The sequence below is a fragment of the Moschus berezovskii genome, chromosome 1 (assembly GCF_049115385.1).
Source record: "Moschus berezovskii isolate FMDL1 chromosome 1, NW_MosBer_1.0, whole genome shotgun sequence".
In the NCBI taxonomy this organism is placed as follows: Eukaryota; Metazoa; Chordata; class Mammalia; order Artiodactyla; family Moschidae; genus Moschus; species Moschus berezovskii.
The window spans coordinates 140,939,399-140,956,443 of NC_142460.1; the positions used below are offsets into that span (position 1 = coordinate 140,939,399).

Consider the following 17,045-nt stretch of genomic DNA (forward strand, 5'->3'; position numbering starts at 1 on the left):
ATATATGGTTTTGTTTTCTTTTGGTTTAGCATTCCCACAAGCTAAACAATCAGGGCAAGATACTTAACTCTTAGTCTTTTATCCAGAATTCTGAAGCAAATCTCAAAATCTTTCGTATCACCAAATTTCTCTATATATATTATAAATTTTATTGGCAGAATCACACTTATAACCAACCTATTATTTCAGTTCAGTCGCTCAGTTGTGTCTGACTCTTTGTGACCCCATGAACCGCAGCACACCAGGCCTCCCTGTCCATCACCAACTCCGAGTTTACCCAAACTCATGTCCAGAGTTGGTGATGTTATCCAACCATCTCATCCTCTGTTGTCCCCTTCTCCTCCTGCCTTCAATCTTTCCCAACATCAGGGTCTTTCGAAATGAGTCAGCTCTTCCCATAAGGTGGCCAAAATACTGGAGTTTCAACTTCAACATCAGTCTTTCCAATGAACACCCAGGACTGATTTCCTTTAGGATGGACTGGTTGGATCTCCTTGCAGCCCAAGGGACTCTCAAGAATCTTCTTCAACACCACAGTCCAAAAGCATCAATTCTTCTGTGCTCTGCCTTCCTTATAGTCCAACTCTCACATCCATACATGACCACTGGAAAAACAATAGCCTTGACTAGATGGACCTTTGTTAACAAAATAATGTCTCTGCTTTTTAATATGCTGTCTAGATTGGTCATAACTTTCCTTCCAAGGAGTAAGCATCTTTTAATTTCACGGCTGCAATCACCATCTGCAGTCATTTTGGAGCCCAAAAACGTAGTGTGACACTGTTTCCACTGTTTCCCCATCTATTTCCCATGAAGTGATGGGACCGGATGCCATGATCTTAGTTTTCTGAATGTTGAGCTTCAAGCCAACATTTTCACTTTCCTCTTTCACTTTCAAGAGGCTCTTTAGTGCTTCTTCACTTTCTACCATAAGGGTGGTATCATCTGCATATCTGAGGTTATTGATATTTCTCCTAGCAATCTTAATTCCAGCTTGTGCTTCCTCCAGCCCAGCGTTTCTCATGATGTACTCTGCATATAAGTTAAATAAGCAGGGTGACAATATAGAGCCTTGACATACTCCTTTCCCTATTTGGAATCAGTCTGATGTTCCATGTCCTGTTCTAACTGTTGCTTCCTGACCTGCATACAGGTTTCTCAAGAGGCAGGTCAGGTGGTCTGGTATTCCCATCTCTTTCAGAATTTTCCACAGTTTATTGTGATCCACACAGTCAAAGGCTTTGGCATAGTCAATAAAGCAGAAATAGATGTTTTTCTGGAACTCTCTTGCTTTTTCCATGATCCAGCGAATGTTGCAATTTGATTTCTGGTTCCTCTGCCTTTTCTAAAACCTGCTTGAACATCTGGAAGTTCACGGTTCACATATTATTTAAATACACTATATGTTTTAATACCTTGAAAACAGTGTCTCATCTCTAGATCATCTGGACTATTAAGAGATGAAATGCAGTAGCATTTTCTAATACATTAAAAAAGTATTTGGGGGGAAATGTCATCAGCATACTTCCCTGCAAACAGACCTGTTCTTAGCAACTCAAGAGTAGGGATAAACAAGAGCGGTAATTGTTTTTTTCTCTAGTAAGAGTTGCTAGTACACAAAGTAAATGAGTATAGCCAGTGGCCCCAGGGAATACTGGCAGCACCCTGCCAGCCAGGTTCTAACACTTTACTAGCCAAGCCAAGCGACACTGGCTCCATCCACTCCAGATAATTCCCAGGTACCTAAGCACTTGATCTCAGCAGCTTATTACCACAAAGCCATAAACCTGTCTTACACAGTTATGATCCTGGAGGTTGTGTGCAGGGAATAAAGTCATAATTAGAGAAAAGTAGATTTAACATTGGAGAAGGCAATGGCAAGCCACTCCAGCACTCTTGCCTAGAAAATCCCATGGATGGAGGAGCCTGGTAGGCTGCAGTCCGTGGGGTCGCTAAGGGTCGGACACGACTGAGCGACTTCACTTCCACTTTTCACTTTCACACATTGGAGAAGGAAATGGCAACCCACTCCAGTGTTCTTGCCTGGAGAATCCCAGGGACGGGGGAGCCTGGTGGGCTGCCGTCTGTGGGGTCACACACAGTCGGACATGACTGAAGTGACTTAGCAGCAGCAGCAGATTTAACATATCAGAATTATTAGAGTGGACATTAATTGAGAAACAGTATCCAAAGGATGTAACTCAAGTTTCAGCAAAGTGATTTGAGACTTTATCAACATTTTGTATTCCTTTCCCATTCTCCCCAGGCCCCCACAAAATCTCCCCAATTACGGTGGAGGCTCATAGAAAATGAGACCAACTTTACATTGGATTTTGCTATTACATGAAAGTTAATCTTTTCCTTTTGGGGGGCTTAAGTTTAGAGTGGGTTTCCCTAGTGATTTAAGAACTCTACTGTGGTTACTACAATAAAACTGAAAGTATACATTTTGCCTACTCAGAATGGTAAAAATTTAAATACTCTGCCTTGAGAAAATCTGGCAATTCAAATGTGTTATTTTATACTCAAAGATTTAACATTTCCTTTTAAAATATCCACCCCCAGAAGTTTTAATATATTAATCCAAAGGATAATAAATACACTGCATTGATAAAACAGATTAATTGGGACAATTAAACCCTCAATTTATTTTCTTTAAAACAATCTCATCTCATTCTGTTTCTTCTTTGAGGTTCTGTTTTACTGACTGTCTTGTTCTTAGTAAGTCATTCTACAAATGTGAAGTGAATGTAGAAAATCTTCTGTTCCACAAGCTACATTTGTCCTGAGCTCTTTGCATTCTGACCTTTGGTACCTCTGGTACTGTGCTCTTCAGTGTGGAACTCTAACTGACAGCATCAGCATTATCTGGAAGCTGGGCTAAAGTACAAATTACTGGAACCCCTCTCAGACCAAATGAATCAGAATCTCTAGGGATAGGATCCAGGAATTTGCCTTAATTATTCTCTCAAGTTTTAAAACCACTGCTGTTACACGTTTGCCTAGATATCATGTTGTTTCCTTTTATTTTGCTCATGCTTAACAAAGGCAACAAAAGACATTCTACAAGCCTTGACAGAGAATGGGTGATTTAACACTCTTCCCACTGTTCCTGAGACCAATTTCTACTTTTCTTCAGTTCAGATATGTGTCTGCTTCTATTCGTTTTTAAGCCTAGAGGAAAGGAGCCAGGGACTTCGAAGGAAAAGGCTCAGCTGGATTTAAGGAAAAACAACTTTGCTTTCTCTTCTGAGATTGTTAAAACGGTCTGTATCAGTCAAGACAGAAACCCTCATTTTATTTCTCTCCAGATTTGGGGATGTTAGCATGACTTTCACAGAGATTCTGGAAGTTAGGGGTGAAGGACAATAACCTAAACTGCTCCTCTTTGCTCCACCCCAGCACAGAACATACCATAGAGCTGTTGAAAAGTCACACTGAAGTACACACAACTGGACCATAAGGTTCAGGAAGCAGTTTAAGGTCCAAGAGTAGTTAAGACTGGAGTGCCAAACTGGGGGTGGGGGTGTTGGGTGGGGAACGGGGGCATGTTAGCACTGGTTGGGTTAGGAAGGCATTAGAAAACATTATTTGATAACAACTTTTACAACGTAAAATTTCCTAAATACAGTTATCAAATGTTCTAGCACAGATTCAGCTTCAGAAAGGAGGGATTCCTTTCACATCAGCTTAATAAAAGTTTATTTTCACAATGCTATAGAGGTAAGCCCCTGAACTTTACAATTCCTCATGTTTCTCTCAAAAAAGATTTTAAGTCTTAGTATTAAATATCAAATCATGCTTTAAGGTTCTGTAGGCTATTTTTAAAAATCAAAATTAATTAAAATTATGACAATGATAAAATGCCAACCAAAGTCCCAAACTAATAAAATTCAAAATAAGAATCATCATTAGGATCCTGTTATATTTTGATAATCATGTTTGATCAACTGCTATCATTAATCTCAGTGCCATGAGTTAATAATGCACATATATCCTGAAAGCCTATGTTTTTTGTACATTTTGTTGCTGAGGTATAAAGCCAGGTTTTACCAACATTTTTTTTATTTATATAATCTCTTCCACAACAGCAACTACGTAAACACCCCAATAACATTAACCAAACTGGTGTCGCATTCTATGGTCTTCTAATTAACACAGTACATAAACATTTATAAACTATACAGCCATAGCAATTTATAAGCAACTATGTAATAAATTTTGAAATGTTAGGAATATAATAAAGCCACATTCTAAATAACTTTCTCTTTTTTGTAATTTTTTATATTCACACATTCCACTAATTTCTTCACTACTCTATTAAATCTTAAATTTAAATATGGCCAAACATAAAATAATATTGAAATGGGTGTCAACAAAATAGTTGAGTTTTATCAGTGACCAAGTCACTTAAAGCTACGCTTCAAAAGACGAGTCATTCACCCAAGGCAAACATGGAAAAAGTTAGAATTAAATCTTAAATTCTTCATGGCTGGCCTGTCAGACACACAGGACTATCTAAGATTCGAGTTTGGAAGTTCTAAATGTCAAAAGGCTAACCATCACTAGTGGAATGTCTGATGCTGAAGAAAGACCCTACACACACTCAACAGTGTGTTCAACTTGTAAGAGGGAAAAAGTCTGGGGTGGTACAAATCAAGTTAACAGGGCTTTAAACCCTAGTCAAAGACAGCGAAATGTTATTACACCTGAGTAATAACCTCCAAGTAACCTCTAGCTTAAATTATATTGACTCTTGCCACAGTGTGATCTTAGGTTAACAGTTCTGCAGCCTTAATTAAAAGGATAAGGCATTTAATCAATTTTCTGTCATGAATTATTAGGCTAACTTCTGTTCAGCTAGGGACTACAGTGTGTTCTACCTTGAGGCTGTCACAATCATGATAACAACCAGACATGCATTTTAACAAATATTCACTGACAAATGAAGTATAATGCTGTGCAGAGTGTTTGGTGGACTCAATATTGAAACATCTCATAACTTTTCCATAAATCCCTTTTCTTCCACTAACAAAACTGGACCTACCACTTCTATTCCTACATGGAAGCTGAAGTATGTTATGACTGTTGCTATATGACTATTTTTCTACTTTATGGTCTTATTTCTGCTAAATTATAGTCTTTATCAATTTAAATTTAAAAAAAAACTACCTTTTTAGAACTCTGGAAAGACATTAAATTCACCAAATAAAAAACTTCAATTTTGTTCCTCAAATATAATAAAATTCTGATATATGATGTCAAACAAGTTAAATTATTAGAAAAGTGATCACCATGTACCTAACATTAATGTTGTGAAGAGGTTTAACTAAACTTTCTTTAGTGAAGCAAGTTTCAATTATCCTAAAAATGGTGAGTGACCTATTACTTGTGTGTGAATCTAAAGTGTGTCACCTAGGAAATTATTAGCGAGTCAAAGAACAAAAATTTAGGTAAACAACTATTAAATATAATGTTAATAGGTACGCTGGGCAATAAACTTGAACTTTTTATTTAACTTACATCTGTTTAGTTTTTTATTAAGTATAAAGGCCCAGTTAATCAACTCATTAAATTGGTCAAGGCAGAACACTTTAGCTACATAACAGGATTTAAAAAGCGGTTGGTCTTTTAGTAGTTCTCTGGTAATCACACACGCACACACACACACACATACACAATTGGTAGAGTACTCTGGATATAGGATTCCCCCCCCATAATCTTATATAATATGCTGTTCACAATCTGCAGTATTTTGAAAACTATATAAATTGGACACGACCAAATTAGAGATGTCTGATAAACTCTTATAAAGTATTTGGGAACTTCAGCTCTAGTCCCCAAAAGATCAATTTTAAACTATAAAAAAGGAAAATTCATATAAAATCACAACAGATTTAACAGAAATCTTTGAAAAAAAAAATTGTAACTCAATTTTCTACTTTTGAAACTATGACCAAGAAAAAAAAAGTACAAGGAGTATGTCTGCATTTTTTAAAACAATTAACTGAGTGGATCTGGGGAAGAAAAAAGCTATACAGTATTATTGCACTCCACGAATGTGCAGAATTCCAAAATGTGCCAGCACTGAAAAACTGTCTTGCATTGAGGTTCTCCAAGAGGTACAACGAGCCTGCCAAGAAAGCATCTGGTCTGTACTAACAGCTTGCTGTCTTCAGTACAGGCCTTCATAATGTCAGTCACGCTGCTCTTGCAAAAATCCCTTAATGTCTGAAAGATACAAAGAAAAAAAAAGGGCATTTTATTTTAAAAATTCACTCTTATAAAATTAACTTGCTGACCCGAAAAGAACTGAGAACACCTCTGCTAAACAAAATTAACTTTCACCCCTCCATGTTCATGCACATTTGCTTATAAATTTTCTATCATGAGCATGTGAAAAGAAATTGCATTGTTTTAAGAACTAGTTATTTGAAGGTAAAGAGAGGGTTTATATGTACAATAAAGGTATAGTACATGAATTCTAGTCATTAGGAGTTCGTAGTCAAAAAAATGCTATTACAGGCCCAATTATTAAGCCTTAAATATAAAACTAATAGCACAACCTTACTTTACGGTCCAAACTCTCTTGGACACTCATAAATTTTAATGAAAAAGACATTCATTTGTTAAATCTTAAGTTGGAAACTCAACTGACAATAAATGTAATATCTATTATTATATATGTATATCTAGTATACTAATATGTATGTAATATCTTACTGATTCATGAGAATTAACTGATACCCATAGTTACTGCATTTTAAAACTACTTACAAAAGAGTTTTCAGTGCTGATAGTTGGGGCTATGATCGATGGTGTGGGATTGAATCCATATGCACATTGAGCTTCATTTCATTGTCAAGAATTTGAACAAGCTGTTGCATGGATGGAAGGTGACCAGATTCCAACTTAGACCACACAGGTACATCTACAAAAATAAACGGTACCGCCCTCTCCAAATTAAAATGATTCTATAATAGACATTCATTCTACAAATATGTACTGTACTGTATGCACACAGTTGGAGACAGAATTAAGCTTTTTGCTTTTAATGGAGTTTACATTCTAGTAGAGGAAATATAAAAAAAACTATACAAATAGGTACAAAATCACCCTTGTACACTAAAAATTAAAACGAGAAGATGCTATGAGAGGGATATATGAGGCTGGGAAGGAACCTTTGTACTTAATATTATTAAAACAGAGATATTATCAAAATTGAGAGATATTATTATTAAACATAAAAGCTAAAATATAGAAGATTGGTACAAAGGAGGCTGGAGAGGTAAGCAGGGATTAACTCAGGGATCAAAAAACTATAAAGGATCAGAGAGCAAGCATGTTTAGTTCAAGAAGATATATATAGTCTGTCCCAGTTTCGTAAGATTCATTATAGCCCAAAAGCAGTAACAGGCAACAGATAAATGAATGGGCACGGCTGTGTTCCAATAAAACTTTATTTACAAAGCAGGAAGCAGAAGATATGGTACATAGGGCCATGGTTTGTCCATGCCTATGCTACATCATGCAGGGCCTTTTGTCCATGTTAAATGTTCTGGTCTTTATCTTGAGAACAAAATAAAGCCACTTAATAAGTTGAGGCAGTGAAGCAACAAGATGAAAGGTGCATTTAAAAATATCTTCTTTTAAATAACTCAACTGTTTGGAGCAGGTGTCAGCAAATTTTTCTGTATAAAGCCAGACAGTAAATATTTTAGACTTTACAAACCAAGAGGCAAAATCAAGGATATTATATAGGTACTTCTACAAATTTTTCGTTGATGAAACACAAAACTCTAGGTATGAGTACTGAAATTTGAATTTCATATAATTTCTATGTCACAAAATATTATTTTGATTGTTTTCCCATTAAAAAATGTAAAAAGCAATTCTCTAGTGGTACAGTGGTTAGGACTTAGCATTTTCACTGCAAGGGCCTGGGTTCAATCCCTGGTCGGGGAACTAAGACCCTGCAAAACCACATAGCGCAGCCAAAAAAAAACCCAACAAAATGTAAGCACCACCTAGCAACAATGGATGGACCTAGAAATTATCAAACTAAGTGAAGCGCGCCAGACAGAGAAAGACAAATATCACATGATATCACTTACATGTGGAATCTTAAAAAAAAAAAAAAGACACAAATGAGCTTATTCACAAAACAGAAAGACTCACAGACACGGAAAACAAACTCACGGCTACCAAAGAGGAAAGGGATTAGGGAGAAGGATAACTTAGGAGGCTGGGATTAACATATATATGTTGCCTCCCATAAAATAAATAAATAAGGACCTACTGCATAGCACAGGAAAATGTACTCAATATTAATAACCCAGAAGCGAAAAGAATCCAAAAAAGAATATATATATATATATGAATCACTGTGCTGTAAATTTGAAAACTAAATGCCATTGTAAATCAACTATACTTCAATTAAAAAAAACTTTTAACAAAAATAAATAAGTAAATAAATTTTAAAACTGTAAAAGCCATTGTTAGCTCATAGGCCAACCTCTGGTTCAGACACTATGTTAAAGGGTAACAAAATAATTGTGGCTTGGATTAGGGTGGTTAGCAATGAAGATAAACAGAAGCTGATCTTTGAAAATTGTAAAAAGTAGAATCGAGAAAAATTGGTAATCCATTCGATATGGAGAGTAAGTGATGTTATCCTAGGTTTATGACATGAGCAACTGGGTAGAAAGATAATGGTGCCATTAAATAAGAGAGAAACGCCAAGAAAGGAGCAAATGGAGTATAAAAGAACTGTAGGAAGCTGAGGTAATCAACCGATTGGGAGTAGGCAATGTTTAGTAGGATTCCTGGCTACATACAGAACATAGAAGAGAAGTCTAGAACTCTCCAGACTATATATTCAAGGGTCATCACACAGATGTTATTCTAAAGCCATGGGAGTAGCTGAGGACCATACAAGGATATAATTTAGCATATTATGAAAAATAGAAAAGCCTGATGCTTAGTATAAATCATTTAAAATTTATTACAAAATGCAAACTATTCAGAACCTACCATTCAAAGTTATCTCAAATGCACCTGTTGACATACACTGGTTTTCAATCATGTTGCTCAAGAAGAATACCATCATACATGCATAGACCTAAAAGAAAATACAATAAAATACAACAGGTTAAGTCAGTCTCAAATCAAAACAACATGACAAGTAATCTTTTAAATACAGACTCATTTTTATTTGGTAACTGTTCTTTTTAAATCTACCTGAAGATTATATACAAGTACTCCCTTTCCATATATTCAAATTATGTACACAGAAACCTGTAACACTAATTCGCAGCTCTATATATTCTGAAGAATTTATATATGTTATACTTAATACAAAGATAAAATTTCTGGGGACTTCCCTGGTGGTCTAGTTGTTAAGACTCCACACTCCCACTTCAGGGGGCATGCGTTTGATCCCTGGTTAGGGAACTAAGATTCCACATGTGGCCAAAAAATTGAGAAAAAAAAGATAAAACTTCTAAAAATCTCATAATAGCCTTAATAAGTTAAACAAAAGAATACCAGCTTAAGATGGACTCATTCTAGCATTTTTATGATCTAATGTATGAATTCCCAGGAGACTAGTGATGCAATCATCGGCAATTCCATGTATTCAATACAACCTGTCCATGTTCCAAACAAGTCATGTTAAGTTAAACTGGAAAAAAGTAGGTTAGAAAGCACTAGCATATTAAGTTACATTCATTCACTTTCTGAAGGCAAATCCATATCCTCCCAAGAAATTAAAAGCTCCTGCTGGATAGAAAGGTTTTAATTTAACAAAATCACCCAATCAAAAGTAGGATGTAGTAAGGATGTCAATTCACAGCAAGCTGCTTCAGAAAAATAAAATGCCTACAGCAGATGAGAAGGAGCTTTCCCCTAGTCCCACTTAAGCTAGGTGGGCTCTGATTTCATAGAAGTCATCCCGGCATTTAGGGACAAAGTTTGCTTTCATGAGAACAATACACAAGGAAGTGTCATGAAAGCTACAGCTTTCAGGCATCCTCTTCCACAGTAGATCAACAATGTTTTAAGTCTATACAGGTAAACTGCACTAAAGATAATGTGGAATCAACAGAATTAACAAATATAGCACAAAACATTGTCATAAGTACTCTTCAGTTCAGTTCAGTTCAGTCGCTCAGTCGTGTCCGACTCTCCGCGATCCCATGAATCACAGCACGCCAGGCCTCCCTGTCCATCACCAACTCCCGGAGTTCACTCAAACTCATGTCCATACAGTCAGTGATGCCATCCAGCCATCTCAATCTCGGTCGTCCCCTTCTCCTCCCGCCCCCAACCTTTCCCAGCATCAGAGTCTTTTCCAGTGAGTCAACTCGTCGCATGAGGTGGTCAAAGTATTGCAGTTTCAGCTTTAGCATCAGTCCTTCCAATGAACACCCAGGATCGATCTCCCTTAGAATGGACTGGTTGGATCTCCTTGCGGTACAAGGGACTCTCAAGAGTCTTCTCCAACACCACAGTTCAAAAGCATCAATTCTTCGGCTATCAGCTTTCTTCACAGTCCAACTCTCACATCCGTACATGACCACTGGAAAAACCATAGCCTTGACTAGACGGACCTTTGTTGGCAAAGTAATGTCTCTGCTTTTTAATATACTCTTAATCCTATGTAAATCAACATTTTGTTAGTAAGAGTAGATACACATCTCAATTAGAAGTAGCACCTGAGGATGTTTATGTTAAGAAGTCTCGCCTGCTACTGGAAATTAAGTGACTTCGTAAGAAAAAGAACAGCTTTGTTATGAGCTGGCTAAAGGTTGTCTCAGCATAGAACTAATGGATAACACAGAGGACTCAAAAAGACAGTAATTCTTAGAAGGAAATCTAAGCAATATCATTCAAGAAAGAAACAAAAATTAGTCCTATTTCTCATAGAAGAAAGGTAGACCCTGCAGAAAAAATGATTTTCAGTAAAACAGATGAGAGCTCTAGAAAACAGTACGCTGCAACAAGACCCTACAAAGAAAAAAATAGCACAAGATCCTTACGTATATTTACACTGATTTTTTCCAGTTAATTTGCTTTAGATTCCTCACGGACAGAAATGTCAAAGAACAAATAATAAAAACAGACAGTTGGATAAGAGTAAATTGGTGGAAATCTCATTTTTAATGTGAATAAACCTATTAATACTCATTAGTTCATATAAAAGGCCTACATTATGTATACATTGTTTTGCCCAAGTGATTTGGGCAAAGTTATACAATCAAAATCAGCTATGAAATTATTTTGTGCCCAGGTTCTACCAAAGTAACACTTCTCTTTCAAACAATAAAACATAAGACCTAATCGTTCTTAATATATAAATATGGAGACTAAGGCCAAAGGAAGCTAAGTGCTTTGCCAAGGAGGGGGCGGGTGGAAACTGGTTTAAGTTGAAACAGCACATGTAAATGGCAAAAAGTACTTAAAAAAAGAAAAACCCACTAGACTATTTCACTGACAACCTAAAACCTACAGATAGCAAACCTACTGTATTACATACCTTATTTTCTTGGCCCCACTGCCAGATGCTAGGAGCTTGCATGCCGAAGAAAGCAAAAGGATCCTTGCCAACAATTATTAAGCCTATTAATACTAGCTTGAAGACTGACAGGAAAGATGCTATGTGTCTATCAAAAGAAAAGAAATAAATTAATCAGAAGCTGCGATCTCTCATTTATTTCAAAATTTCATAACTCAAGTCTGTGTGTATAGACATTTTATAAACACTAAATCTAAAAATTGCTAAATATACCAGGAAAAAGTTACTAATTTTTTTCTCTTCAGTAAGTCCTCGCTGTTTATCCATTTTAAATATAGCAGTGTGAACCTGTCCATCCCAAACTCCCGTAACTAAATTTTACTGTGCAGCATAAAAGAGTACTGTGCAGTACTCTTGCCTAGAAAATCCCATGGATGGAGGAGCCTGGTAGGCTGCAGTCCGTGGGGTCGCTAAGGGTTGGACACAACTGAGCGACTTCACTTTCACTTTTCACTCTCATGCACTGGAGAAGGAAATGGCAACCCACTCCAGTGTTCTTGCCTGGAGAATCCCAGGGAAGGGGGAGCCTAGTGGGCTTCCGTCTATGGGGTCACACAGAGTCAGACACGACTGAAGTGACTTAGCAGAAGCAGCAGCATAAAAGAAAAATGTTTAAGATCTCGGAATCAATCAAAAATTAACTTATAAAATTACATATAGCACTGATCTCTAAAGGTACTATTATTTTAACAGGACACAACTTTGTACCATTGACTTGATTTATTGCCACAATAAAAGTTAAGAAAACAAATCTTTAGAAGGGTAGCCATCTCTGATATGATTTTCCTATTTTCCTTCTTACAGAAAAATTCTTTGGTATTTGGCTCAAATAAACTTGCTATTTACAAAACTGTTCTCTGTAAAGTATCACCAACTAAGAAATTTTAATAACCAAGGATAGTTAATTCAACCAATTCACAAAAGTTTATTGACAAATGAGAAAAAAATTCATTTAAAAACTCTTTAATAAGCCAACATTTACTTACCTATATATTGGTTGAGGGAGGTAATTCTCTCCTTCTATGCGGATGTCAGGGTACCGCTGGCTAATAACCCGCATGTACTCCTCAAACACCCGCCTGTAACCTCAGGAAACACTGCAGAAAAATAAAAGTGTTTTCATTAAGCGGTTTAGAATATGACTAGATTTATTTTGTAGTTATGGGACTTCCTTGGTGACTTAATAGTAAGAAGAAAAATCTGCCTGCCAGTGCAGGAGACACAGATTCGATCCCTGGGTCAGGAAGATCCCCTGGAGAAGGAAACAGCAATCCACTCCAATATTCTTGCCTGGAAAATCCCATGGACAGAGAAGCCTGGCAGACTACATTCCATGGAATCGCAAGAGTCAGAAATGACTTACTGACTAAACAACAACATTTTGTAGTTATACAAAACCTAAAAATTATTACCAAGATTAAAAATCTTTCTCAAAACAATCATATATTAGTAATGACTGATGTATAAATGGACTTTTCTCACAAATGAGTTATCTTACCTTCAAGTAAATCCTTCTATTAGAATATTAAATTTTATAGATGTGGGTTATTTTTTGAAGAAGCAAATGCCTATTTACAGAAGTCACCATATTCTCAACTTCCAAATACCGTTTTTCTGTTTTTTTTTTAATCAACAACTGTGTAAACAATGAAATGAAAACAACTCATTTATCTGAATTAGAGACATTCAAAATCTGGACATAGGGGACTTTCCTGATGGTCCAATGGTTAAGAATCCGCCTGCCAATACAGGGGACATGGGTCTGATCCTTAGTCCAGGAAGATTCCACGTACTACAGAGCAAATAAGTCCATGCACCGCAACTATGGAGCCCTCGCTCCAGAGCCCATGCCATGCAACAAGAGAAGCTACCACAATGAGGCCCACGAACTGCAATGAAAAGTAGTCCTCCCTTGCCATAACTAGAGAAAGCATGTGCACAGAAATGAAGACCCAGTGAAGCCAATAATAAAGAATTAAAAAAAAAAATCGGGGCACAGGAATCTTAAAAAAATACCAAGGCATTAGACATGACATATTGTTTCTTATTCCAACTCTACCTTTAACTGGGCAAACATGCCTGCTCAATCACAATAAAAGAAACTTTAAAATTTCTTAGATCCTTTCTGACTCTCTACAAATAAAAACAGACTGAGAAGATACTTTTCAGCAATGACAATAATCATGTCATTACTCCAGAAATTAAGTCAACAGCATCCAATCATCTCCATTAAAATCTCTGGATAACGTAACTGTGGATCTACATGTTGCTCCAGGAAGAACAGGAAGATATGCCACCAGAACACATATACAGGGGGAAAAAAGTGCATTGAAAACTTACTAGTAAGACACTGATTAAAGAAACTGAAGACACAAATAAATGAAAACGTTTCATGTCCATGGATCAGAATATTGTTAAAATGTCCATACTTTCCAAAGCAATTTATATATTTAATGCAATGCCTAACAAAACTGCAATGACACAGAAATAGAACAAACAATTCTAGTGTTTGTATAAAACCAGAAAAGACCCCAAGTAGCCAAAGAAATCTTTAGAAAGAAGAATAAAGCTGGAGGCACCTTGCTTCCTTACTTCAAACTACGTTACAAAGCTACAGTATGTATGGCAGGTATATAAAGGCACACAGATCAATGAGACAGAATCCAGAAATAAACCCACACATATATGCTCAAGTAATTTATAACACAGGAGCCAAGAATATACAATGGGAAAAGGATAGTCTCTTTAATAAATGGTGTTGGGAAAAGTGGACATGCAAAAAATGAAATGAGACCACTGTCTTAAATCATACACAAAAATCAACTCAAAACGGAAGCTGAACAGAAGATCTGAAACCATTAAACTCCTAAAAGAAAACACAGGTCTAATAAGCTCCTTGACATTGGTCCTCACAATGAATTTTTTGAACTTGACATCAAAAGCAAAAATAAGTAAGTGGAGCTACAACAAACTAAAAAGCTTCTGCACAGCAAAGAAAACCATCAACAAACAGAATGAAAGGGCATTCTACAGAATGGGACAGAATACTTTCATATATGACTTCCAATAAGGGGTTAATATCTAAAATATATAAGAAATTCATATAATTCAATAGCCAAAAAATCAATGATCTACTTCAAAAATGGGCAACAGGGGAATTCTCTAGTGGTCCAGTGGTTAGAACTCAGTGATTTCATTGTGGGAGACTGGGTTCAACCCCTGGTCCAGGAACTAAGATCCTGCAAGCTGCAGTGTGGCCAAAAAAGAAGAAAACATGGGCAAAGGAACCTGAATAGACATTTTTCCAAAAAAGACATAAATATGGCCCACAAACACTTGAAGAAATGCTCAAAATCATTAATCAACAGGGAAATGCAAATGAAAATCACAATGAGTTATCACTTCATACCTGTTAGGATGTCTATCATCAAAAACACAATATAAAGCAATTAAGGTACCACATGGTAGGAGGAAACAGGATCAGTAATTGACAGTAGGATGAAACCTGAGGTGCCAGCTTTGTCAATCATACAATCATCCAGGAAAAAAAAAATCAACTACCACCATCAGCAGCCCAAACTAACAGCATCAAATTTACATCTGACAGGGAGAATAAATCCAAATATTAGTAGATCTCAATGTAAGAAAACTCACTAAAAAAAAGAAAGAGAGAAAGTCACCACTCTTTCTTTACAAGTAATACTTCTACACTGAGAATGAAAATCTCACAAAAGATAAGTAAGAAGTTTTTGCAAAAGGAGACAAGTCTCTATTAATTAAACAAAAGAACTTAAGAATCTCCAGACACTTTATCCTTACTAATAAACATTTTCTTTATCCAACATTTTATTATTACTGTTGTTAGATTCATCAAGTATTGGTCTTCTTGCCACAACTGCTTTCTATATAAGAGAATCTTAATGTTGCTTTTGTTTTGAAGATAATACAAAAATAATGTAAAGCACTTATGGGCCTTTTTATACTGTGCATGGGGTTCAAACCAGTCAACGTGGGAATCAAACCAGACAATCCTAAAGGAAATCAACCCTGAGTATTCATTGGAAGGACTGACGCGAAAGCTGAAGCTCCAATACTTTGGCCACCTGATGCGAAGAGCCACCTCATTGGAACAGACCATGATGCTGGGAAAGATTGAAGGCAAAAGGCAAAGAGGTCAGCAGAAGATGAGATGGTTAGATAGCATCACCAGCTCAATGGACCTGAATTCAAGCAAACTCCAGGAGACAGTGAAGGACAGAGAAGCCTGATCACAAAGAATCAGACATGACTGAGGGACTGAACAGCAAGAACTTACACACCTAACTACCTTGAAACCAAGAAGTGCCACATGATTTCAATGCCTAAGTTTGCATCAGTATTTACAATGGAGTTGATGATCTAAAATGATAATATGTAAATTTTAATGCAGTATTTGAGAGCGGGAGACTTATTTGATTATTTGAGTTGAAATTTCCTTTTTTATAGACAAAGAGGAAAAAACTGAATCCCAGAGAGATCAAGTGACTTCAGATATGGTCTCCCTTAGTCAGGGCTGAGTCTGGAACACAGACTTTGTGATTTCAGATCCTAGGCCCTTTCCATTAAACCTCAACAAAACAGTTAGATGATGTCAGAGCTAACTTTCCCTTGTCCATAAATCTCTGCTACTTTAAGGCTACAATCATGTACCCATAAAGTAGCAGAGATCTCTTGAGGTTCTTCTGATGAAGACACAGATACTCCCTCTGGGAGAACTAAGCCTGTGGGCCCCAACAATCCTCGTGTTTGCTCTAGGAGTTCCAACCCTTCTTCAAGGGAAGCCCCAAGAAGCCCAGCTAGAGAGGAATGTCTAAGTACAGGTAACACACTGAGATTCCTCCCAGTCACCCAGTTTTCTGGCTACTGTGCTCAGAAACCTAAGTCTATCCTTGATTCTCCTGGTCCCAACTCCTCAGTTAAGTCTCAGATCTTTGTATCGAACTCCACACCATAATCTTGAATCAACCCATAATCTTGACATCTAAAAAGAACTTTAAATCCATAATTTTCTTCAAATTTCCAGTTATAAAATGAGTAAGTCATGGGGATGTATAATGTACAACATGGTGACTATAAACTAATAATACTGTATTTCATATATGAATGTAGCTGAGAGCAGCTCTTGAAATCAAGTTTTCATCAGGAAAAAAAAAACCAACAATGTAACTATGTGTATAATGACAGATGTTAACTGGACTTATTGGGTGATTATTTTGCAAATATCAAGTCACTAACTGTACACCTGAAACTAATTGTTATATCTTAAAACAAAACAAACAACTATACAATTATTTCTGAAAAATGAAGCAATTTACAAGACTGACAACATATTCTTAGACAAGTTTATTCATACATAAGTAAACATTTCTCCTATATTTGCCTTCAGATGTGTGAAGAAAAAACAAGTAACTTTTTTCCTATATAATGATTT

The 17,045-nt window shown here is 36.4% G+C and overlaps 1 protein-coding gene across 1 annotated transcript in view; it reads right to left on the bottom strand.

Moving 5' to 3' along the window:
* Positions 1 to 3,685: 3,685 nt before the first annotated feature.
* SELENOT (selenoprotein T) overlaps positions 3,686 to 17,045 on the bottom strand; it is a 29,509-nt gene continuing 16,149 nt past the window's right edge. The window contains exons 2-6 of the mRNA XM_055411835.2: positions 12,562 to 12,672; positions 11,537 to 11,663; positions 9,034 to 9,121; positions 6,778 to 6,931; positions 3,686 to 6,231 (exon numbers count right to left, since the gene is read on the bottom strand). Of these exons, the coding sequence (XP_055267810.2) occupies positions 6,807 to 6,931; positions 9,034 to 9,121; positions 11,537 to 11,663; positions 12,562 to 12,672 (451 nt within the window). The 3' untranslated portion in view covers positions 3,686 to 6,231; positions 6,778 to 6,806. The remainder of the gene's footprint in view (positions 6,232 to 6,777; positions 6,932 to 9,033; positions 9,122 to 11,536; positions 11,664 to 12,561; positions 12,673 to 17,045) is intronic.